This window comes from Jaculus jaculus, chromosome 5 (genome assembly GCF_020740685.1).
Source record: "Jaculus jaculus isolate mJacJac1 chromosome 5, mJacJac1.mat.Y.cur, whole genome shotgun sequence".
NCBI lineage: Eukaryota > Metazoa > Chordata > Mammalia > Rodentia > Dipodidae > Jaculus > Jaculus jaculus.
In genome coordinates, this window is record NC_059106.1 from 32,361,293 (window position 1) to 32,388,043 (window position 26,751).

At 40.0% G+C, this 26,751-nt stretch overlaps 1 protein-coding gene across 1 annotated transcript in view; it reads left to right on the forward strand.

Annotated features, from left to right (window-relative positions):
- Positions 1–26,751, forward strand: part of Gad2 (glutamate decarboxylase 2) — a 75,944-nt gene that overhangs the window by 41,364 nt on the left and 7,829 nt on the right. The window contains exons 9-13 of the mRNA XM_004659761.2: positions 5,123–5,177; positions 7,134–7,250; positions 8,839–8,903; positions 12,149–12,227; positions 25,623–25,772. Coding sequence (XP_004659818.1) covers positions 5,123–5,177; positions 7,134–7,250; positions 8,839–8,903; positions 12,149–12,227; positions 25,623–25,772 — 466 coding nt within the window. The remainder of the gene's footprint in view (positions 1–5,122; positions 5,178–7,133; positions 7,251–8,838; positions 8,904–12,148; positions 12,228–25,622; positions 25,773–26,751) is intronic.

Consider the following 26,751-nt stretch of genomic DNA (forward strand, 5'->3'; position numbering starts at 1 on the left):
CTTCTTTTTCCTATGACCCCCGGTTTGGAGCCTTCATAGCTGTTGGGCAGCAAGCAGAAGGAGCTCCAGATGGAGCACTATGCATCCTCTGCCTGCCCATATGTTGTGGGGTGAGGCAACATTGGGCAATGACCAGCGGGCTCTTTTGAGGATTAGAAGCTGTTTGGCCCATCCTAGATTTTCCAGATAAACACCTCTTGGTTCATGGGAAGCTTTAGATGGCAGCTGTTGTGTTCTCTATGTCTGGATTAGCAATTATTTCTTTTCTGTTTTTGCTTTTGTATGTGTATGATGTGCTGTGTGTAGTATATGCCCAGAGGTATGGCCCTGTAGTGCCCCATGTACTCATGTGTGGTGGGTGTGCTTGCCTGTGGTAGCTGGAATATTGGGCATCAAGTTCTAGCACTCTTCCATCCATTCTTATTTGAATTAAATCTCATCCTGATCCTGGAGCTTGTGCCACTTTTCCCCCCTGGGTCTCTACTCCCCAGTGGAACTGGGGTTACAGATGCACATGGCCACATTCAGCTGGTTATGTGGATCCTAGACATCGAGCTTGAGAGGTCTCTCAGGCCTCCTCAGGACCTCATGCTCACACAGATAGTACTCTTAACCATGGAGCGACCTCTCTAGTGCTGGCCTACCTATTTCTAAACCATAACTATACATATTTAACATTTATCCAGTGAGCAGCCTGCAAGCTATATGTAAATAAATGAGCTTTATAATGTGGCTTTCTGTTTGTGCTTAGGAAGGCGCTGCCACTCAAGTGGAGGCTGTTGAACCAGGCTGAGGGTTTGGTGTGGCCCTTTTGCATTGCTATTCTTGGTTATCTGTAGCTTTTAAAAAGCCATGTGGTGCTATTGGATTGGATAGTGGCACTAGGTTCCCTAGGGAAAATACAAGGCCACATGCCAGCTTGAATCACCAGTGGGACAGTCTCTTTATGAAAAGGAAAAGACACATTGCATGGATAGTGGCTCAGATTCGTGCCTGCATTCCCATGGATCCAAAGGAAAGGACTAACTATCCTCCCACACACAGGATGCTAGTAGAGAGGGTATACCTCTAGACAGGCTGCTACATGGTCATATCAAGGCCTGGTTGACCTTGCTTATGGGCCTACAGAAACTGAAGAGGTTGTGCTAGCCTTTCTTTAATTAATAAGGCCTGATTGTACTCATAGTGTGCATGATGGTTGCCAATTTGATCAGATTAAGAAGCAAGTAAGCCAGGCGTGGTGGCACATGCCTTTAATCCCAGCACTGAGGAGGCAGAGGTAGGAGGATTACCATGAGTTCAAGGCCACCCTGAGACTCCATAGTGAATTCCAGGTCAGCCTGGGCTAGAGTGAGATCCTACCTCAGGAAAAAAGAAGAAGAAGAAGCAAGTAAGAGGACTGAAAGAATGCTTAGTGGTCAAAGGTGCTTATTTGCAAAGCCTGGCATGCCTAGGTTTGACTCCCCAGTACCCATGTAAAGCCAGATGCACAAAGTGGTACATGTGTCTGGAGCTGTCTTGTAATGGCAGGAGGCTCTGGTATGCCGATTCTCACTGTCTCTGCCTGCTTCTTTTATCTGTCTCTGTCTCTTTCTTAGAAAGAAAAAGAGAGAGAGAGGGAGGGAGGAAGGAAGAAAGAAAGAGGGAGAAGGAGAAAGGAAGGAGAAAAGAAGGAAAGAAAGAAAAAGAAAGAAAGAAAGAAAAAGAAAGAAAGAAAGAAAGAAAGAAAGAAAGAAAGAAAGAAAGAAAGAAAGAGAAAGGGAAAAAAAGAGGGGAAGGAAGGAAGGAAAGAAGGAAAAAAGGAAAGGAAAAGAGAAAGAAAAGAAAAGAAAAAGAAAGAAAAGGAAGAAAAGAGTCAAGTAAGAGACAAGTATCTTGGGCAGGTCTGTGAGGTCGTTTCCAGAGGAAATTAGCTGGGGGAAGCCCCTCCTGCAGAAAGGGGACCCTCCCAGGGTGGACTATACAGAAAGACCCTCCAGCTGAACACAGGGACTTCTGCCTGGCTACCTGCCTTACTTGTCAGTGAGTGCCTCTACCCTGTTGCTACTAGCCTTCATGGACATTGGCAACCAGATTTTTCAGCCTTCCAGTGTAGACTGAATACCTGCTCTCCAGGAATCCTTCAGGCCTTCAGTGCCAGATTGGGACTGCTAAGATATCCAGCCTTGTAGACTGAGCAGCTACCAGGTTTTCAGACTCTTCAGACAGCTATTGCTAGATTCCTCTGACCATATCCTATATGCCAATTTAATAAATCCCCTTTATAATACATATTCATTCTATGGGTTCTGTTCCTCTAAAGAATCCTGACTAATACAGCATGCACATACAAAGAAAGGATGCATGAATCCTCCTGGATAGCAATCAACTAATATTATCATCACTCATAGCAATGGTTCTACTGTTATCAATGCTGTTACTGTTAATAGCAGCCATAATAAATAGCCACACTGGGCCTTACTACAGGATCCCTGTTCCTTCTGCCAACATTAAAAGAGAATTATTACTGTACTTGCTTTGAAGATAAGAAAGAAGCAGTTGCATGTGGCTAATTAAGCTTGGGATACGGAGTTGGAATAACAGCATGTGACCAGATTCAGTGCTAATTGGCTGTGCTGGAAGATTAAGAATGAAGTTCTTCTTTTTGCTCATTTATAAAATGGCAAACTACTTGCTTCATAAGATTTCTAATGGGGATTAAATGGGGTAGAAATCATAAATGACTGGGTATAAAACTCTGCCAAGTATACAATAAGCCGTCAATGCATGTAAGTCTCATCAGTGTGGGTAGCAGTGGCAGTGGCATTATAGGACTTGCTATTTAAATTAATAAATTCAACTCAAAATGGACTGAAGATTTCACATAAGACCTGAAACTATAAAACTTTAGAAGAAAACACAAGAGAGACCTTCATAACACTGGTCCTATTTTTTTGGATTTGACACCAAACCAAAGAGCTTTTACAGTTATAAACATATTCAACAAGATGAAAAGGTAACCTATGTGATAGGAGAAAATATTTGCTACAAAGTATCAGAAAGGGGCTAATGACCACAATATATAAGGAACTCAAGTTATAGCAAAACTTCCAAATAACTCAATTGAAAAATAGGCGAAGGATCTGAAACTATATTCTATGTATACATTCTGTTCTTGTGGAAACATAATGGCTTAATTGCAGAAAAGAAAGACTTTCAATATTTTTTTATTATGACTCCTTAGCATGAAAATACCAAATTAATATATCTTTAGATTTTAAAACTGCTGACTCAAGTCTATTTAAAAATTATTAAATGAATTATGATCAAAATATTGAGTAACTGAAAAACTTTGAACATTTACCTCCTGTAGTATCAAATGTTCAGCCAAGATTTAATCTTTATGTAAAAATAAGCAAACATATCTATTTCAGTAAAATGCAAATTTGCTTTCATCCTTTTTAATGATGATTTGTTTTCAGCAAATGTTCAGTTTTCATACCTACTTTATGTAGCTATGTATGTACTCAGAGTCATGTAAAAATTTCTATGGGCCAAAAGGGATCATGAGTAAAAGGTGTTTAAGAGCCCTAATCTAGGTAGAAAGGTTTAACCTCAAATGCATGTAGGGATGTTCCCAGCAAAGTTATGAAGAGTGGGGAGAGAAAAGGTGTGGCATGCTCTGTAGGGTTCCTCCTCCAGCCCCACGACCTACTTACATCCCTTCAGTCTCACAGGAGTGCCCCCTAGATGGGGTGCTTGACTTGGAGGATGTGCTCTCCTCGACAAAGATCCCTGAAATGACCTCTGTTCTATTCTAACCTGACAAGCCATTCCCTATTAACTTGTCCATTACTGTTGCCCAGGTAATTGCATGTGAAGAGAAAATAGCCTCACCTAAATCACTGGTTCTCCATGCTTTGAGGCTTATTGTCTACTATAATATTCCAAGTATTTTGTCATGCTTTCTGATTAGCCTGTAATAAAAGTGGTCGAAAGCCGGGCGTGGTGGCGCATGCCTTTAATCCCAGCACTTGGGAGGCAGAGGTAGGAGGATCACCGAGAGTTCGAGGTCAACCTGAGACTACATAGTGAATTCCAGGTCAGCCTGAGCCAGAGTGAGACCCTACCTCGAAAAACCAAAAAAAAAAAAGTGGTCAAAAATGTAACTTTTCCACTGTCAAAATAATGCCCAAATTATTTTTTAAAAATAAAGGAAAGTTAAAGATATAGTTTTTAATGAAATCACATATTTCCATGTGTTAAAAGCCTTGGCAAGACAATATCAGAATATGTGAATGAAGAATTCTCACTGTATATTCACACTCACAGGAACCGACACAAACCAATAGCATCCCAACCATTTCCTGTAATAATCACTCTGTTACTTTCCCAAATCATCTATAAAATGCAATCGTCCTGATGTGAAAAGTTTAGCAACCGTAGCGAGTATTTCACTGCCTATAGTACCTTGTAACTACTTTATTTATGTCCTTCCAACTAACTGTCATAATATTAAGAAAAGTAGTGTCTGTGTTTTTACTTTAGGAAAGAGACATATTGAAAATGAAAAATGTCTCTTCCTCTGTTGCCTTTCTATCTGTCTGAAATTTGAGCCCATGGGTTCCTGGCTTGCTTTATACTTTTAGGACTTGGAACATCATATTTTCATCCAAATGTTTCAGTATGGATTCTTCCTTCTTGATATTTCCTCTCTATGTAAAATTGTAGTTCCATCCTCTGGAAGATTTGGAATGAGAATGTGGGTGTCTTTTTATGTTATTGTTCATTTTGTGTATTTCTATTGCCAAATGTCTTGTTCCTTAATGAGGCCTGTTTTAAGTTAAGAGGATGCGTTTTTAGCAGTCTTTGTGCAAAGTAGAAGGACAATGTGGGCCATTCTATTAAGAGTACAATGTGGTCAGGAGTCTCAAAAACATGCCAAGAAATAATAGTTATGCATCATTCAGGAAGGAATGTAGTCATTTGTCTTTGTTCCTGGAAAGAGCCAAGGAGCAGTTTTAACAGAGCACTGTTTAATGGTGTGAGGTTGGATTCTGCCACCATGAGTCTGCTTACTTTGTAAATACCACAAAGAAAGATATTTCAAGAAAGCCTACAGAATATTTATTTTTCCTTACAGAGGGAAAATGATCCCATCTGATCTTGAAAGAAGAATCATTGAAGTCAAACAGAAAGTAAGTTTTTGTAGGGTTCTTTGGCCCATAATAATATATATTTTGATTTTTTATCACAGAAAAAGTCAATTAGGTTTTATTTTTTAAAATAAGATCCAAAACTCAATCTTCCGGCCTTTATGAAAATATGGGATTCTGCATAGTCATAATTTATGTGTCTGAGTTGCATATACAGGCTCTTCTCTAGAAACTCTTAAGTTGCCGAATTGGTGACTGTACAGAGGAGGTTCCAAAGCATTTACGTCTTTATGTGCTGAGATTTGGCATAAATCATACTCACAGCTGGACAATCATTTTCACAATGGAAAACATCAGAATGCCTATACAGCATCTGAGTTACCACTGTATTTCAAAGCTTTTCCTGCCTAAACACATGGAGATGTGACCAATGATCTATGCATCCTATTTTACAGGAACCAGCTTAGAACTCTTTTTTAGAAGTAGCATGAACTATCAAACACTCTCCCAAGACTATGGAGCATTATTTTATGTTCCTAGATGGGGAATAGCATCAGTTTGTTTTCAATGAACTTTTAGTAGATTAAAAATCTTTGCTTCCTCACGCAACTCCTACCAAACCAGAGATCCAGAGGAGCAGAGGCTCCAAAGATCCCCATCACTGAAACAGACCTAAAACAAATCCAACAGGGCTTAATTCACAGAAGAGAGGGCGGAAAGATTGCTAAAGCCACATGTTGGGACATTATGCACAGATACATTGCCTCTTCCCCATAACTAATGGCCAACTCCACAATGCACGACCCACATTCCCCAATGAGGAGGGTCCCTGTGGAGGGGGGGGAACAGAGAGGAAGCTAAGGATGGTATCAACATGGCTGTATACACACCATGTACATAACTAATAATAATAATAATAATCTGTGGTTCCTGATTTAGCAATAATTCTATATCTTCATTTTGTTATTATGATCTTAGGAGGAATTATTTATTATTATATACTTTTTTCCCTATAATCTCCTTTTTGTACCTGAAGTACTGATAACATAAACAAGATTAAACCTTTGCTGCCACCTAAAGGTAGGCTCTGCAATATCAGTCTCTATAAATGAACAGGACAGTCATGAGTGACTAAGGTTGATGGTATTTGGTTTTTCGAGGTAGTGTTTCACTCTAGCCAGGCTGATCTGGAATTCACTCTGTAGTCTCAGGCTGGCCTCAAACTCAGGCAATTCTCCTACCTCTACCTTCCGAGTGCTGGGATTAAAGGCGTGTGCCCCCCCCCCCCCCCCACTGTGACATTCCTTACCTTCTTGTAGCTACATTGGCTGCTTTCAGTGAATTTTCCTTGAGGCAAACCCTCCCCTCTAAGACTCCACATAAAGTATCTGAGCTACTCCAGCTAGGAGCATGGGCTGGCAGAGCTCCTCCTCATCCTCTGCCCCTTGCCTGTTCATGCTCAGGAGACATTATATTCTGAGGGCCTGCAATGAAGAAGAAAGACTAGAAACTGGTCAAAGTGGAAATTTCCAGAGTTTATCTGGGATATATAAATGGCTTATGGACACCACTGCAAACCTGTGGCGTCACAGGCATCTGTAGCTGAATGCTGCCACCAGAAGGCAGCTAACTGTCAGGTGCAACAGGATGAGAAGTCAGATTCAGAGAGGGAAGCTATGGTATGGACCAGTATCTCAACGTTGATCACCTTTCCGATGGTTCAGAAAGTGCAGGTATATGGTAAATGAAGAGATTTCCAGTGTTTGTAATGAGCTTTGTAAAATAAGCCTTGAACCCTAGCAGAGTAGAGAGTATGCCTGTACTCCCATGACTGGGGAGGCTGAGACAGGAAGATTGTCATGTGTTTGAGACCAGCTGGGGCTACACAGTGAGTTCTAGGTGAGCTTAAGCTACAGAGCAAAACCGTGCCTCAAAAATTAAACACAGAAATACTAAGCATGCCTTGAACTGTATTATTTGGGTTCCCCCCCCCCTCAGGGATTTGTTCCTTTCCTTGTGAGCGCCACAGCTGGAACCACTGTGTATGGAGCATTTGATCCCCTCTTGGCTGTTGCTGACATTTGCAAAAAGTATAAGATCTGGATGCATGTGGATGTAAGTATCCCTTAGGATTGGCCTTTAAATACCCTTGCACATTTCTCATATAGGGCTCATGAAATTCAATTCTCTCTCTCTCTCTTTAACTCTAGCACCTTTTTTTAGAATGGTAGTTCACCTTTTAAAAACAAATTAGGCCAGGCATGGTGGCGCACGCCTTTAATCCCAGCACTCGGGAGGCAGAGATAGGAGGATCACCATGAGTTCAAGACCACCCTGAGACTACAGAGTTAATTCCAGGTCAGCCTGGACCAGAGTGAGACCCTACCTTGAAAAACCAAAAAAAAAAAAAAAAAAAAAAAATTAGCACACAACTCATATGATATGAAATACTTATTAAAAGCAACCTGAGAGTGGCTATACCTCAAGTTTCCAAACGTGACAATATGATTTATCTGACCAGTGCTTGAGCTGAGCACGTGGTCTTCAGGTCACTGAGTTGTCATGTCCTTGGAAGGATGTGACCACACAAAGTCACACACAAGCAGATCTTCCTTATAAGGATAATCAAAAATTTGAATTATAACAGAAATCCATAGGATAAAATATGCAAGTTTAAAGTAGATGTTCATATATTTGTAAGAGAAAGCTGACCTCCCAGGAAATGTAGTCTACCAAATTTACCAATATTTTAGCTTGGTCAACTAAGGAGTTGAAGTATATTTGAGGCATTTTGACTCCAGCATTAATCACACTAAAAATTAAAGGTAGTGTGCCATTATTTTCAAATGAAGAAAATCCTTATAATTTTCACAAGAATGAACTGGAGGGATTTAAATATGTTTTTCAGTGTGGTTTAAAGATAAGCTGCCACGAACAAATTGTTTGCTAGTGGTGCAAGGTGAAATAAGACATTGGCGACAATCTGTCACTAAGCGCAGACCATCACCAACTAAGCACAACATCTAGTTCAGCTACTTTTTATGTTGTGCTATTTTCTCTATGAAGTAAGTCCTGAGTTGTAGTACAGCCTGGTTCAAGATCCTCATGCTGTTATGGGCCAGAACTTTGAATGCTATTGACTTGAAAAATTCTGCTATTCAACTTGGAAACTATTTAGTGGTTCTCAGCCCATCTTATCTACTTCAACTGTGGCTCCCATAGGGTTTCTTGTTCTAGAAACATGAGGCTTCCATAGGAATAATAGTGGTGACAATGGGATTGGAGAAGGTTCTTTTTCCATACCATGCTGGTAGAGAAAATATTTCCCCATTTTTGCCTCCATAATTATACCCATATAAATGTAGTATAAAGCCTGAAAATGGTCCCCTACCTTTTAAAGGCTTAGTATTAGGAAGTGGCTAATATACTTAACTTGAAGATCATGTTCAGGCCTGGTATGGTGGCACACACCTTTAATCCCAGCACTCGGCAGAGATAGGAGGATCACTGTGAGTTCAAGGCCTGCCTGAAGAGTGAATTCCAGGTCAGACTAGACTAAAGGAAGACCCTACCTCAAAACAAAACAAAACAAAAAGATCATCTTCAAACTGTGACATTCTCATTGGTCTGGAAGATACCAAACTGTAGGAATCTAGGCCATAGAAAACTGCCACATTCTTCCTTTGGTGACTTTCTTTTCCAGGCAGCTTGGGGTGGAGGATTACTGATGTCCCGGAAACACAAGTGGAAGCTGAGTGGCGTGGAGAGGTACAGTCACTTTTCATGTCAATAATGTAACGTATTAAAAGCTAAATAAAATAACACTGCACTTCTAGAAACCCTTGACTTGCAAAAATCAAATGACACATCAAGTGACCCAGAGAGAATGACTCTCAGACAAGGACATTTGTCTCTGAAATTCATTCCTGTGATATTTGGATCAACCACCAAAATATTTCAAACCTGCAGGCAATGTACATTTTTTCTAGGGAAAAGATCTCTAGCTTTTTCATATTCTTTAAAAGGATAATATCCAGAGCTTTAATGAAACCAGCAAATAATTTTTTCAAAGCATGTGAACACCTTATAATTTGTCAGAGTTGAATGATAGGTTTGGGACTTAATATGGCCAGTTCATTTAAAGTAAGATTCTCATAGTTTCATTCCCACTGTTTGTCCTGACAAAGCTCTGATTGATTCAGAAAGTAGATTTTATTTAGAGCCCATGCAATATGCCATTGAGAAAAGCTGTAAGCACATATGCCTCTCATATTTGATGAGTAGAAAGTATATCCAAGCCCACGGGGGAAGTATAGAATATAAAGCGAGGCTTTGGCCTTGGGTTCTGAGCCACCATGGCAAGTCAGCCAGGTCCTCTGCAGGTGACGTATGACTCTCCAGGCCGCCCAGTAAACAAATTCATCAGAGGCTACCAACTGCCCACCATAGCCTGCCAAGTAGCCAGATGTTACCCAGAAAAGCTTCACCCTGGCTCTGCCCCTAGACATCTTGGCACAATTCCTGTTCCAGGACCAAAGCTTAGGAGAAAGTATGACCATGCAGGGCAGCTAAGCCAGAGGCACTATGACACCCCGGCCTGCTCACACACAGAGTCCCCAGATGTAAACAGAGAGGACAGCCTTTTGGAGTGGAACCTAGGGTAGCCTGTGAAGCAGCAGGAAGGAGGCTAGGGAAGAATAAGTACAAGTGACTAAATCCAGGGTCAGGGGATGACTGTCCCTGAGCTTGATGGTGAAGTCACCAGAGATATACATGTTATAACTGCAGAACCCTCCTAGATGAAGGAAAATGAGGGCAGGTGTGTTTCCCTCCTAAAGTTGGCCAGATCTAAGTCTCTGCTCATGGTCTTGGGCTTCTTTTAGCCTAATCCCATTCCGGCTTAAAGAGCCAAATGAGACCAGAAATTCAAGAAAGAAATAATTAACTTAATAGGAAGAGATGGGGGTAGAATTTAGAAGATACTCAGATGATCAAAATAAGAATTAACTCCATGAGCTCAGTGGAGTAGAGAGTTTGCCTAGCATGCATAGACTGCATTTGGTCCCTGGTAACACACACAGAACTAAAGTTGTGAACATTAATAAGTGGCTACTGCACAATATCTTCTTTTCTCTGTGGGTTTTTCCTTTTTGGACTGGCACAAACAGGAGCACCTTTATTCTACCTTAATGCCACCTACGGCTGCAAGTGCTGAAAGCATGGGCCACCCACACAGGCGCACTTGAAAGCTCACTAAATTATCTACCCTGAGCCTCAGAAAAATAAACACCCACACAGCTTTTGTACTAAAAACTATTATTTGAGAACAAAGCTCAGAATGTTAATCTTGGAACATAGTGTCCTCTATGTTCTTATTGCCATAATCCTCAAAACTGTGTTATAACTAAATGTGCCAAATGGAACAGCCAAATATGAAACCCCAAAATGAGGGGCCTTCAGTATTCTTCTCTCAGCCGGGGCCCTTTAGCCACTTATGTACCTGAGAGAATCCATCTTGCTGACTTCCTAGCATGATGAGCAAGGTCACACGACCAATGGAAGGTTGCTGGGGCATAATGTACATGAGTTTAGCTTTAGGGAAGAAATGTGCTTCCCCTGGGAGAACGTTCAAGACTCACTTTACAAGCAGGGGAAATTCGTGGTCAATTCTTGCCCACTGTGACCTCAGGGTATTCCTAAATGGCATGCTCACTTCATAATGACAAAGCACCTGGAGCTTTGCCTGCTATCATCCCCTTTGGGAACCAGCCGAATTCTCAGACTCTCTTCCTTACGAATTCTGTCAACATTTCTAGGGCAGGTGTGACTGAGAGGGCTGCGGGAGCCCAGCCACTCCAGAGTCAGCCTGGCATTTCAACCCAGCTCTTCGTTGGTCCCTCTCTTCCACCTGCTCACCTATTAAAGTCTTTTGTTGTGGTCCATTCTCAAGGCTTTACAGCCACACTGAGGGTCATAATAATGCAGAGCCTGCATTCACATTACCCTCCATCCCACCTGAGAGTCAAATCTAGTTGGAGGATGAGATGCACTTTTGGAAATGGGTAGGAAAGTGGTAGACAACACAAAAGTGAGGCTGGAGAGGTGTCTTGTCGCTTATTAAGCATGAGGACTTCTCAACCCAGAGACTGCCAAGTTTGACTATCCAGAACCCACGTTAATAGCTGAAGCCACACATGTCTATAACTCCACAGTGGGTGTGACCTTGTTCATCATGCTAGGAAGTCAGCAAGATGGATTCTCTCAGGTACATAAGTGGCTAAAGGGCCCCGGCTGAGAGAAGAATACTGAAGGCCCCTCATTTTGGGGTTACATATTTGGCTGTTCCATTTGGCACATTTAGTGGGGGAGAGATGGAGAGCAGTGAATTGCTGGGACTCTCTGACAGACAACACTTCTGGGTTGCGGAAGACAGTGATCCCATCTGAAGAATATACACAGATGAGCAATAAAAAGGAAACACCCAATGTTTTCCTCTCCTTTAGACTCCTCATACATGTACATACATCACATATCACAAATCAGATAGGAAGGTGAAAAGGGGCAGAAGAAGACAATTCAGCAGGGAGACAGTGTCTCCCTGAGCTCCAGGCCACTGTGATGGGGTCAGAAGCTGGGACAGTGGAGGCACAGGGGGTGCCCTTGTCACCTGCATAGTGCTTATAGTCGCCAAAGACAGGAGCCTGAACTCAATGATCCCAGTTACCCTAAGGGGTCCAGAGGCTACAATAGGTAGAATATGTGTTTCCACAGGAGCTTGGGAAAGAGGAAACCATATGGAGACACATACCCAACCTTTCTATCTCTGTGGACAACAAAAAATATTTACTTTTGTAAATGTAATGTCATTGCAGAGTATGATAAATAGGACCCATAAACCAAAGCTCTGGTACCATGTACAAGGTCTCATTCATCTGAGCCTGGCATGGGGTGCCACCCTCTCATGTGATGTGTTGATCTCAGGGACACCCTCTTATGTCATGTGTTTATTTTAGGGCCAACTCTGTGACATGGAATCCACACAAGATGATGGGTGTCCCCTTGCAGTGCTCTGCTCTCCTGGTTAGAGAAGAGGTATGTCTTTTCTGACTCCGGGTCCAGCTCAGGGGTGGGGCTTGACTGTCTTTATGTAAGTCATGGTCTCTGCTAACGTCCAGATGCTCACACTCCTGGAGTGTTCTAAGCTCATGTCTGGAGGATAATGTCTGGTGCCTAGTGAGGAGTTGTAGACCTTAACCCTTAGAACAGAAACCATGACCCTATCTCCCTGTTTTCTGTGTGCTACTTTCCTCAACTGTGCTTGGTGTCTCTAATCCAAAGACACTCTACAGTTGCTCTCTCAAAACAATTAAATTCTTGCCAGGTGTGGTGGTGCACGCCTTTAATCCCAGCACTCAGGAGGCAGGGGTAGGAGGATCGCCATGAGTTTGAGGCCACGCTGAGACCACATAGTGAATTCCAGGGGAGCCTGAGCTAGAGTGAAACCCTACCTCAAAAAAACAAAAACAAAAAAAATTAAATTAAATTCTTACTGAAACATGAGAAGAAAGAGCCATTTTTCCTATAACAAAAATATAGCTTTTGAGCATAAGAAAATGTATATGATATAAGATTAAGGTTAGTGTTAGGATTTAGATACAGATGCATAAATTTATGTGTATTTACATGTTACATATCTCATAATTATATTATTTTTAATATCTATTTTATTTTATAAATTAGCATACAGAGTTTTAGGTATCACTTTGGTATCTTCAAATAAAATTTAATAGTTGATTCTCCCCCTGCCTCTTCTTTCTGGTATTACTATCCTTGCCATATTCTCTATTTGATATTTTATATAATATTCAGGATAAAATTTAAGCCATACATATATATGTACACACACACACACACACACACACACACATATATATATACACTAGTGAAGAAGAGATTAAGCAATGATCACTTTCTTTCATTCAAGATTTTTAGATGACAAGGCCTGAGGTCAATCTCTATAGATACTCACCATTGGCCACCACCACTACACCTGCCTCCATGACATCAGGGGTAGTGTCACATCTCCTCACTCCTACATTAATTTTGCTGGTCAGAACTGAAAAACCAGGTGGTGTGGCTTTTGTCTGTAATCCCAGCACTTGGAAGGCTGAAACAGGAAGATTGCTGCAAATTCAAGGCTAATCTGGGCTATGAAGTGAGACCCTATTTCAAAAATTAAAAAACAAACAAAACTCTGAAAACGGAAGAACTCAGTAAGAGTTTCAGTTTATCCCGATTAAATTTTGTCATGCTACAATTAATAAATCAATCCCAGATTACAGGGATTTTAAAATATGTAACTTTATTTGTATTAAAAATATTTACTTTATTCCTAATTATAATATTAACCCATAATTCTAGAAAATATCGATAAATTTAGAGTCACCTTAAATTATTTTATTTGAAGTTAAGTATCTACTGTTTTTAAGCATATTCCCCCATACTGTCCTAGAAATATGTATATAACATAAAAAAATTTATACATTTTTTAAATTTTTTATTTATTTATTTGAGAGTGACAGACACAGCGAGAAAGACAGATAAAGGGAGAGAGAGAGAATGGGCGCACCAGGGTTTCCAGCCTCTGCAAACGAACTCCAGACGTGTGCACCCCCTTGTGCATCTGGCTAACGTGGGACCTGGGGAACTGAGCCTCGAACCGGGGTCCTTAGGCTTCACAGGCAAGCACTTAACCACTAAGCCATCTCTCCAGCCCTTTTTGTTTTTCTTTCTTTTTTTTTTTTCTTTTTGGTTTTTCAAGGTAGGGTCTCACTTTGGCTCAGGCTGACCTGGAATTCACTATGTAGTCTCAGGGTGGCCTTGAACTCAACTGCGATCCTCCTACCTCTGCCTCCCGAGTGCTGGGATTAAAGGCATGCGCCACCACGCCTGGCTTGTTTATACATTTAAAATAGATTGCTACCATTTAGGTCAAATATGCAGATTTATTTTAAAATTGCACTGTGAACATCATATCCAAAAACTTTGTTTTTTAAGTTTATTTATTTGAGAGAAAGAGGCAGATTTAGATAGAGAGAATGGGTGTACCAGGGGCTCCAGCCACTGCAAATGAACTACAGACATATGTACCACCTTGTGCATCTGGCTTACATGGGTCCTGAGAAATTGAACCGGAGTTTTTTGGCTTTACAGGCAAGTGTCTTAACTGCTAAGCCATCTCTACAGCCCCAAAACTCTATTTTTAATGGTTTTATAATATCCTATCACACAATACCTAGTGGCTTGATGAAAATCCTTAAACATACATCTTTATCACATTTCTGAATATTAAATTGATTCCTTGGAGTGGTTTTGTTGGGTCAAAGGATACCATTGTGTTGTGTTGGGGCTGGAGGGATGGCTTAGTGGTTAAGGCACATGTCTGCAAAGCCTAAGGACACAGGTTCAATTCTCCAGGTACCACGTAGGCCAAATGTACATAGTGATACATGCATCTGGAGTTCATTTGCAGTGGCTAGAGGCCTGGTGCACCCATTCTCATTCTCTGTTCTACTGAGCAGAATAATTAGCCATATCAAGAGCAGCTGGTTATCTACCATGGCTGTGTGCCACTAATGTACTTGTGTGAGCATCACATCAGTTTGTTTGCTACTGGGTAGCTTAGACCATGAGTTGTTTGGACAGATGTTGGTCATTTTCCCCCAGTCGCTCATGTAGCACCTTCTGGCACTAGGTGATCTAACTGTCTGGGGACTGACTCTTTTCCAGATTCCAGCCAGGTCACCCCATGTTTGGTACCAATGGCATGTGGTGTCTTCAGCAGCAGGGTCTTACCACTAACCTTTGGTGGTTCATCAGGTACTCTGACAGAAATCTGTCTACTTTTAGGAAACCTTGTAGGTCTCTCTGATCAATAGCTCATTGTGGATATTAACCACATGCTGGTACTGGGAGTTACAGGCCAGCACCAAGGAAAAGAAGGGAGAAAAAGTTAGGTAGTATAAAAGAGATAGACTTCAGTGGTGACAGGGCTCCTGATGCTGTTGCTACTCGCCCTCATGTGTGGACCTATATCCTTAACACTCTCATAAGGTTTGTCAAAAAATGCGTATCTACTGTTCAGCTTATGATATTAAAGTCCCAATATTAACCCCTAGACCCCTCTCAAGGATTTGAGATGGAACCTATCTCAAGGGGGAATGAGAGGATCAAAGTTACTCCAATTTACAGCTAGGCCTAAGTTTCAGTTTCCTGGAGAGGCAGACAAGACTTCTGGGAAAAACCATGAACAAAGAACATGACCAAGGTGGTGGGCTCTGGGGCCTGAGTCGGTTCCTGGAGACATATCCAAGCATACCCAGACATGTCCCTTTCACGCCTTTCACAACCCCTTCACACCTTCTGCCCAACCAATCAGAGATGTACAACTGTAACTGCTCCTTGCCTAGCCAATCATTTTAAAAGATTACCTAATCCACCTGGAATTACCCTAGTTGTGCTCAAAAGGAGCCTGTGTGCTCCTCGCGTGGTTGCCATTTTGTATGAATGGTTGACCCCGTATGCTGGCTGATTCTGCACAATTAAAAAAAGGAGATAGAAAGAAGAGAGAGAAGAGGGAGAAAGAGAGAGAGAAACAGGAGAAGATTAAGGTTAGTCTTCATCATACCCTCTCCAGGGCCCTGTGATTCAGGTGTTCCCTCTAAGGACCTGATGAAGGTTCAATCATTTAGTCTGTCCTTTAGGATGTAGAATTTTATGGTACCATTGCTATTTGCATCCAGTGTTATGTCCCCCACTCACCCTTACCCTCCCCTCCCGTCCCACCTCCCTATTGTCTTGTCCGCAAGATGCTTATTTGGAATGTCAGCATCTTGTCAGGTTAGGAGCCACAGATGAGTCTCTCCCTCTCCCTCCCTTCCTCCTCCCCCCATCAGTCTCAAATAAAAAAAAAACTTTTAAAAAAGGGTACCATTTATTTGGTTCTGAACACTGCTTCTTAAGTACTATAAATTTAAGTAGCCATTCTTCTGTGTGTTTGTCAAGTAAATTAATGAAATTTGGACAGATTGAAGACAAACTTCCTGACAAAATGTGATGATCACATTGAAAAACAATCCTCTGATGCTGGCTTTCCATCAAAGAAGCACCCAGTTTGGTATGTTATTATCTTCCCTAGCTCACACAAACCTCAGCTGTACCAACTGAAAGGGAAAAAAATGTTTTTGTTATTTAAATTTCAGCCAGATGTTTGATAGTGGCTCTTACAGTGTTACCACAGGCCAAAAGAGAAATGCAAGTCAGCTGGAAAGAGATTGGGTCTGGTGACGGCATTTGGATGAATCGGCCAATTAGAAACAATGTCACCCAGGATAGAGCCTGGTGGCTTGGCACATAACCCTTTCCTGTTCAAAACATTCACTGACAACTTCAGTGAACCATAAAATACTTCTGATGAGAACCCAGAACATAGAGTGGATGAAGTCAGAGCACACAAAGAGTTTTACAAACGGGAAGAGCAAGTCCCCTCCAAGACCAGCAAGGCCTCACCTCCTGAAGGTTTTACAAGCTTCCTAAATAGTACCACCAGCTGAGAGCCAGCCATTCAAACACAGGAGCTTGTGAAGAACAATTCACATTCAAACCATAAGAGGGCTCATTGTCAAGTTTTGCTTATAGGTCCAAGTATAGAGAGGTTATATTGTAACTGAAGATGGCAAGCTCATTTCACATGTTGCTCAATTGTTAGACTTGTGGACAATAAGACTCTAGGGGCTGGAGGGCTGAGTAAGACTGAAGGGGTCCAGGACTGCCTGAGTTTGAATCTCCAGAACACACATGAGCACTGGGCACGGCCCTGGACACTTGTAACCCCAGTCCCTCAGGGGAGCAGAGACCCTGAAATCACCATAGCCCTTGAAAAAAAACAGCAAGCTCTAGCATCAGAAAGAGATTCTGACTCCAGCAATAACCAGCAGAAGAGTGATGGAGTAGAATACCTGCTGTGCTCTGACTCCAGTAAGCAAGTTCACCTCAGCACGGTCAGCTCATGGGCATCACAGAGGCACGTTCATGTATACATACCACACACGTGTGTACACATGAAAGCAAGGGAGGAAGGGAGGGAGGGAGGGAGGGAAAGAAGAGGACTTTAATTTGTCTTACCCAGGTTAACAAAGAGTAAAATAAAATATCATTCCAAAGAAAGCAACAAAAACATGACTGAGACGTAAACAAAAAAGTAGCATTTCAGTGTGAGAAAGGTGGCATCTCTCACACCTACAGTGTTTTGCTGCACAACTGACACCCCAGCAAGGGAGAATTAACAGTAAGGAACACTTGGTAAGCATGTAAGCTGAAGGAACTAGGTATTTTTAGCCTAGGGAAAGAAAATAAAACAAACAAAAGGGGCTGAGAGGATGAAAGCAGTTTTCACATCTTCAAAGGACTCTCAGACGTGAGAGATTTATTTATTTATGTTTTTGTTGTTGTTTATTTTCCTGAGGATTTGGGAACAGGAGGCGATTAGTCTTCTGGGTTAGTAACAGTGAGTCACACAGATTTGGTAACAAGATCTCTGCATGCAGTGGGGTTTAAAGTGTCAATAAAAGGAACTGTTGGCTAAAACGTGTGCTCTTCAAGAGTGAGGCTCAGTCCTTGGAAAAATGAGTGAATACAGATGACCTCATATTAGTAAGGGTATAGAAAAGATTCAATGATTAGAGTCAGATTAATTCACAGCTCCATTTAAAACTCAAGAAAGCACAAGAATCTGACAGCATTTTTGTCATGGGCTCCAGGAAATTATAGCATCCCTTAAGATGGCAATGTGCACTCTGTGGCAAGAGAGTTCTCTGTTTTAAAAAGATTGAGATTTATTGGATTAGAGCCTAAAACAAATTTCAGGGGTTGGAGAGATGGATCAGCAGTTAAAGGCGTTTGCTTATAAAGCTTGATTGCCTGAGTTCGATTTTCCAGTACCCATTAAGTGGCTCATGTGTCTAGAGTCCGTTTGCAATGGCAGGAAGCCCTGGCATGTCTCATTCTGGCAGACTCATTTTGTCTGCTTCTCTTTCTCTCTCTCTCTCTCTCTCTTAAATAAGTAAATAAATAAATAAAATATTTAAGATAAAACAAATTTCAGCATTTCAGAGATTATTGGATAAATATTGATGATATGCTGTGTGCTATCATATAGTTTCCTAAATTTCTTTGAGCCTAAGGTTCCCATTTTATAGAGCAACTATTCATGTATTTAGATTAGTCTGGAATATGATGGTCTATGAGTTTTCCATTGCCCAGAGCCAGACTGTTACCTTGTACATGAAACCTAGATCACTTTTGCTTTTCATTTTTGTGGACATGGTGAGATTGGTGCCACAGCGTCTTGAGGGCCATGGGCTGTGAGCTGGTTTTCCCATCCCCATTGGAGCTGGACTGGCCCTGTTGACCATACTGTCTGAAGAGGGTTTCCTGCTGGGGGCATTGGCTTGTGAGTTTTCAATGACAATGAAACAAGATAAAGTACCTGTTGTTCCTTCACGGTTTATTAGTCTTTAAGTGAACTTTCCTTTTGCTCAAATTCAATGTCTTTATTCTGGTAAAATAAATCACATTACTTTAAAAAAAATTTTTTTATTTATTCATCCTGAGAGAGATAGGCAGATAGAGAAATAGAATGGGCACACCCAAGCCTCCAGCCACTGCAAACAAACTCCACATGCATGTGCCACCTTGTGCATCTGGTGTATATGGGTACTGGAGATTTGAACCTGGGTTCTTAGGCTTCACAGGCAAGTGCCTTAACTGCTAAACCATCTTTCCAGCCCAACACATTACTTTTAGTTTCACTTATTCTCAAAAATAACTATGTATTCCACGTAAGGTGAAGCCTAAGCTATAAGGTGGTATTCCCTTCTATTGTTTGCCAACCACTCTGTCATTCAATACTTGGTTAAACTTTTAGTCATATTGCACTGTGTTTTAGTTTGGGTTATATTTTTTTATTAAAAAAAGGGTTCTCTTTCTATTTCAACTCAGAATCACATGTTAGTCTTGTTATGAGTCACAAGAGAAAGAAAACCAAATGCCAGAGCTTTTATAAGATTACAGTTACACAGTGGATAACAAAAGATTGGAAAGCTCCTGGTGGTCGTGACAAATGGACAGGATTTCCAGCGAGGAGACTGACAACGCAATTTTAGTCAGAAGCATGATTCACTCACTGTGCTTTGCAACAGTTCGATCATGTTGCCACTTAGTTTCATGTCACGCTTATGGTGCTTAAGCAAATTCATGATCACTGACTAGGAAATGTTTCCTTGTAGGTGTGAAAATGGAGAAAAGCAGGATGGGGAAAGATTCATTATTTAAATCCAACTTAGAATTGCAGTGTTTTGTTTTTATATTGCAGTATATAGAAATAACAGCAATGAATTGCCGCAAAAAAAATGTTCTTCCCTTTTTTTTTTTTTTTTTTTTTTTGGTTTTTCGAGGTAGGGTCTCACTCTGGCTCAGGCTGACCTGGAATTCACTATGTAGTCTCAGGGTGGCCTCGAACTCTCGGAGATCCTCCTACCTCTGCCTCCCGAGTGCTGGGATTAAAGGCATGCGCCACAACGCCCGGCTCTTCCTTTTTTTTTTTTGAGACATCATATTACAATCTAGTCCTGGCTCACCTGGAACTTGCTATGTAGACCCAGCTTGCATTAAATTTGTGATAATCATCCTGCCTCTGCCTCCCAAGTGCTGGTTTTCTGAAATATTTTAGTTATAACAAAACCAATCCTTCAGGATGCTCTCAAAAAAATGAACACTCAATTGTGATTATTTAAAAGGTTTTATTTATTTGTTTAACTTTTTATTGACAACTTCCATAATTACAGACAAACCATGATAATTCCTTCCCCTCCCCCACGTTCCCCTTCACATGTCTGCTCTCCATCATATCCCCTCCCCCTCTCAATCAGTCTCTCTTTTATTTTAATGCGATCATCTTTTCCTCCTATTATGATGGTCTTGTGTAGGTAGTACCAGACACTGTGAGGTCATAGATATCAAATCCATTTTCTATCTGGAAGATTGCATTGTAAGCATTACTGCCTTTCCTTTGGCTCTTACATTCTTTTAGCCATCTCTTCCACAATGGACCCTGAGCCTTGGAAGATGCGATAAAGGCCTCTGCTACCAATTTTACTCTAACTCACATACAAGTTTAAAATTTGTAGCTAGAATTCACGTATGAAAGAGAATGTATATAGCATTTGGATTTCTGGACCTGGATTACTTAACAGTATAATCTTTTCCAGATACATCCATTTCCCTGCAAATTTCATAATTTCATTTTTCTTTACTGATTAATTGTATAAATGTACCATATATTCATTATCAGTTGAGGGACTTCTAGGCTGGTTCCATTTCCTAGCTATTGTGGATAGAGCAGCCATAAACATGGACATGCAAGTATCTCTAAGGTAGTGAGATGAGTCTTTAGGATATAAGCCTGAGGATATATATAGAAGTGGTACAGCTGGGCCATATGGTAAATGTATTTTTAGCTCTCTCAGAAACCTCCCCACTGATTTCCACAATGGCTGTACCAGTTTACATTTCCACCAACAGTACCAGCATTTATTGTCATTCGTTTTCCTGTTGATAGCCATTCTGACAGGGGTGAGATGGAATCTTAAAGTAGTTTCAATTTGCATTTCTCTGATGGTTAAGTATGTAGAATATGTTTTTAGATGTTTATAGGCCATCTGTAGCTCATCTTTTGAGAACTCTCTAATTTCATAGCCCTTTTTTTAATTAGCTTGTTTGATTTCTTATTATTTAGGATTTTTTTTGAGTTTTTGAATAGCCCAAACAATTTTGAGTAACAAAAATAAAGCTGGTGGTATCACCATACCTGATTTTAACTTATATTGCAGAGCCATAGTAACAAAAACAGCATGGCACTGGCACAAAGACAGACATGTAGATCAATGGGAAGAGAATAGAGGAACCAGATGTAAATCCAGGCAGCTAAATCCATTTTCTGACAAAAAAAAATGCAAAATATATTTATTGGAGAAAAGACATCCTATTTAACAAATGGTGCTGGGAAAACTGGATATCTGTATATAGAAGGATGAAAATACATCCTTATCTCCATGCACAAGAATTAAGTCCAAATGGATCAAAGACCTTAATATCTGACCTGAAACCCTAAAACTGCTGGAGGAAAAAGTAGGGGAAACACCTCAACATATTGTCATAAGCAACAACTTTCTGAATATAACCCCAGTTGCCCAGGAAATAACACCACTAATCAACCACTGGACCTCATGAGATTACAAAGCTTTTGTACAACAAAGGATACCCTGAATAGAGCAAAGAGGCAACCTACAGAATGGGAGAAAATCTTTGCCAGCTATCCATATGACAGAGGATTAATATCCAGGATATTCAATTATGATTTCTGTTTATGTATGTATGTATATATATATGTGTGTGTGTATATATATATATATATTTATAAATGCCTATTATTAACCTCTGATAACATTTGACCTTGCACCATTTATCCCAGAGTCAACCTATGACAGCTGCCTAGACAATCCTGTCCAGAAGGCTTTTCTATTTGATTTTTAGGATTTTTGGTTGTTTTGAGGGGGTTGGGGAACTCTGGTAGAGGTGTCAAGGTAGAATCTCACTATAGCCAAGGCTGATGAGTGAGACTATGTGTCGATTTTTTTTCTGTGATTGGGTAAGTTCGCTGAGAATGATCTGTTCCAGGTTCAACCATTTTTCCTCAAATTTCTTTATGTCGTTTTTTCTTACTGCTGTATAGAATTCCATTGTGTAGATATACCACATCTTTGTTATCCATTCTTCTAATGATGGACATCTGGGTTGATTCCAGCTTTTAGCTATTACGAATTGAGCTGCTACAAACATGGTTGAGCAAATCTCTCTGGCTTTTGGTTTGAAGGTTTTAGGGTACATGCCCAGTAATGGTATAACTGGGTCTGTTGGTATTTCTATAGTCAGCTTTTTTAGGAGTCTCCATATTGCTTTCCAAAGTGGTTGTACCATCCTGCATTCCCACCAACAGTGAATGAGTGTCCCTGCTTCTCCACATCCTCGCCAGCATTTATTTTCATTTGACCTTTTGATGTTGGCTATCCTTATTGGGGTAAGGTGGAATCTCATAGTTGTTTTAATTTGCATTTCTCTGATGATTAGGGATGATGAACATTTTCTTAGGTGTGTGTTTGCCATTTGTATCTCTTCCTCTGTGAATTGCCTGTTTAACTCTGTGCCCCATTTTGTGAGTGGGGTATTTGTCTTCTTATTGTTTAGACTTTTGAGTTCTTTGTAAATTCTAGAGATAAGGCCTCTATCAGTTGGATAACCTGCAAATATTTTCTCCCACTCTGTGGGTATTCTATTGGCTTTGTTTATTATATGCTTATCTGTAAAGAAACTCTTCAGCTTCATATGATCCCAATGGTTGAGTGACTGTTTAAGAACTTGCTGGAATTCACTATGTAGTCTCAGGTTGGCCTAGAACTCACAATGATCTTTCTACCTTCACCTCCTGGCTGCTGGAACTGAAAGTGTATGCCACCATGCCTGGCCCTACGATGCCTTTTAGTGTACCAAATATGTATTTCAAATCACTTTGCAATCAAACAAAAAAATGTTGGCCATAACTTACCAGATATACATAAATGATTTAAGTAATAAATAAAAATAATGTTTTAAGATAATGACTTCATATCTTAAATAAAAGTAAAGGTACATTAAGAATGTAAAGCTAAGTCAAAGCCAAGTCCAGTTTCTATGCAATAAGTGAGCTACAATCTAATAAAGCAGATTTAAGTGATTTAGCTCTTTAATATATATTTTTATATAGACAGAGCTGCCAGTTGTAAACTATGGCTAAAGGAAGGAGATAAATGGGATGAAATAAATCTTTTTACCATAATTACATATTGACAAAGCAGAACATTTTACATTAAAATACTTTTTATTCATAGTTTTTCTGCCCAACTATTTCCACATTGGACCTCACTAGAATTACATTTGCTTCAAACACTGAGAATAAGATGCACTCTTCAGTTTTAAATAAAAATTAAACCAAAACTATTCACCTTCCAGGCTGAGAGTTATGTAGAAACTACCCTAAAGTTTATATGACAATAGATGCATCTAATCATGTAACCATAATATTTCATCTTTGATTTATCAAAGCAGAAACACCATCATTGCACATTAAACCATTATTCTACTGAGATCAGAGACAATGATAAAGCATGTCTCCTATTTACAAAAAAAAAAAAAAAAATCAACTTTTCAACTTTGATCAGATGTAGCACCAAAAGGATTCTATCTGTCAGGGTTTCTCTGCAATTTCTTATATTCAGTATTTACTTAGAAGACAGCTGAAAATATGATGTCTCTTAATTGTATGTAATACACAATATGCTCCTGATAAATGCTATACATGCTGACGTGTAAAGAGTGGCCAAGAGTTCCACCATCAGCTCATTTATCTGTCTCCAGGATAAGTAAATCTTAATTCAAATGAATAAATCACCCTTTGTACCCTGAAGAACTTAGCTAATAATAAGGCCTCTCAATGCTGAATTTGAAAGATTTTGCAGATTGTTTAGTCATGGTGACTAGTTGGAGGAACTTTAAGGAATAGAAAAATAAATTATCAACCATAATTTAATCACTCAATAATAAATTATCAACCATAATTTAATCACTCAATAGCCCTATATATGTATGAAACAAAGGAGAATGTACATTTTGTGTCAGTTTTAATGAAAAGGACACAGGAGTAAAAACCTGATATTTCACTTCTATTGCATAATAAGCTAACCAAAGTAGATATGGAGGATAAATCAGAAAACAAATTCAGTTTGCTATTTTTCTATGATTTTTCTTTATTCAGATTTTCTTTTCAAGGCTGAGGTATATAGTACACCTGCAAAAATAAAAGACAAGCAATAGTGCCAAAGTAACAAATAACCAAAACTGAAAACTTGTCAGAAAAACATCACATATAACCATTTATCAGAGTAGCAGGAGATAAGTTACTTCTAAATCATAATCATTTTAGTGGTATTTGTCAACTTTGCAACATCGTTCATCATTTGTGAAGTAACATCCTGTCAAAAAAGGAAAGGGAAGGGCTGGAGAGATGGCTTAGCAGTTAAGCGCTTGCCTGTGAAGCCTAAGTACCCCAGTTCGAGGCTTGATGCCCCAGGACCCACGTTAGCCAGAAGCACAAGGAGGCGCACATGTCTGGAGTTCCTTTGCAGTGGCTGGAAGCCCTGGCGCACCCACTCTCTCTCTTTCTCTGCCTCCTTCTCTGTCTACCTATCACTCTCAAATAAATAGATAAATATTTTTTTTTAAAGGGGAGGATGGGGAAGTCAGTTCACTCCAATAAATTACCTCTCCAGTTTTCATAAATATGCTTAGAAGCACAAAATTAGAAATTATAATCTAAGACTAGAAGAGACTTGGTTTAAGTTATGAAGCAAATGGAAAAAATCAAAAAAATAGAACCACTGGGGTTAAAAAGACCCCTCACTGAAAATCTGTGTTAAAAAATGAAATTAATAAAAATAGAAACAAACCTCTACTAGTACAAACTAGCCTGAGTGGTTTGATGGACAGAGTGATTGAGTCAACTGTCATTTATTTCTTTAAATGGATTTTCTTCATTCATGTTAAAGTGGCACATGAATGTAAGCTCTATAAGGGACAAGTATTATATTATATTTTCATAGAACTCAAATGGTTAAAACTGTATATCCTATAAATAAAAATTATTTTACTCTGATAACTGACTAAATATGTGGGGACCTACATGTAACCCAACCACATGGTTCTTTGCTGTACAGTCCTGTGCAAATATTTAGAAAATGTTTTTTGCTAAAAGGCTTTAACCCTACAGTTTTCACAGTGACATAACTACCATCCACCATGTACCATGTTTTTTATTTTATTCTCTTCTTAATAATAATTACCATCATAAGGAGCTAGGGAAATCGTTGAGTGGATAAAGTACTTACTGTGCATGCCAGAGGACCAGAGCTTATATCTCCAGCCCCTAAATAAATGTTTTGCATGGGTGGCATCCCATTTGTAATCCCAGTACATGGCAAGTAAAGACAGGGGCTGTCTGGGCAAGCTAACTAGCTAGACTAGGCAATCAGGGAGCTCTGAGTTCAAGTGAGAGACCCTGCCATAACAAGTAAAATGAACAGTGAATGAGGAAGACACCCAGCGTCAACCTCTGGCCCATACATGCAAACACACACAAACACATGTGCCCACGTGCATATGAACACACATACACACAGGCATGCACATCACACTCACATACATATGCAAAAACACTTCACGAACACAGTGTAACACCAGTGGTTAATTCGTAGTTTCCTGATTATCTCTTTCCTCTTGTAGGGGCTGATGCAGAGTTGCAACCAGATGCATGCTTCCTACCTCTTCCAGCAAGACAAGCAGTATGACCTGTCCTATGACACTGGGGACAAGGCCTTACAGTGTGGACGCCATGTTGATGTTTTCAAATTGTGGCTGATGTGGAGGGCAAAGGTGAGCATGCACAGACCCACTGAATGAAAACTTAAAACAAACAAAACTTTATCTGATGCTTGTAGAAAATGATTGACAAATGACAATCACTCAGGAAAATTTCTTTAATCCTGATTCTGCATGTTGGCATTCTATCTATAAGGACAAGAGTATAATTAAACCTGTTGCTTATTTGTTTCCTGCCAAGCCCAATTGCTTCTAATGCTCATGACCAGAAAACAATCCCATTTTTCCAAGTCTGGAAGAACATCTTGATTTTTCAAGAGGTGTTCCTTATTGTTTCCATCCTCATTGATGTTGGATTTATTTCATCCCCCTCTCCCCAGCCTGTATCTTAACCAGTGACTGATCATCAGGGTGAATTAATGTATGTTCATAGAACAAAACAGGAAATCAAAGGAAAAACCTACCATGATAGTTTATTTTTGACATTTCAAGGGATAATTCCTGATAATAAAGCTCCTTTTAGGTATCTGTTTACCTAAAGGTGACCCCTCCTCTCCCAGTGAAGTACTTCCTATAGCTGATAGTGCATCGTGCATGCTGAACCTCATTATGTAACTTTCTGAGGGCAGACATTTATATTATATGTAAACATGCTGGAAAGGTCAAAGATTATATTTTTAATTTGACCACATTCCCAACTTATAGGTAACAAATCAGTGAATCCCTCCTGGTTTTACTTATCACCAGACAATGACCAAAGCTAACTCTACATTCTCTAGAAAACAAATTATAAAAAGACTATTCCCAGGACCATTAACAGTGGAAAACAAGAAGAGGAGGAGCTGAAAGGGAAGCAGACATAAAGTGAAAAATTATCAAAGTGAAACTAACATCAGCATCCTTTGCTAAGTGACCAAACATTCATTTTCTCCTTAAAATACTGTTTATGAGGTAGATGTTGAGTGTCTCTTATCCCACCTGGTGCTACATGAGGTGGGATAAGGAGGCTACTGTTTCCCAGGTGGGGTATGAT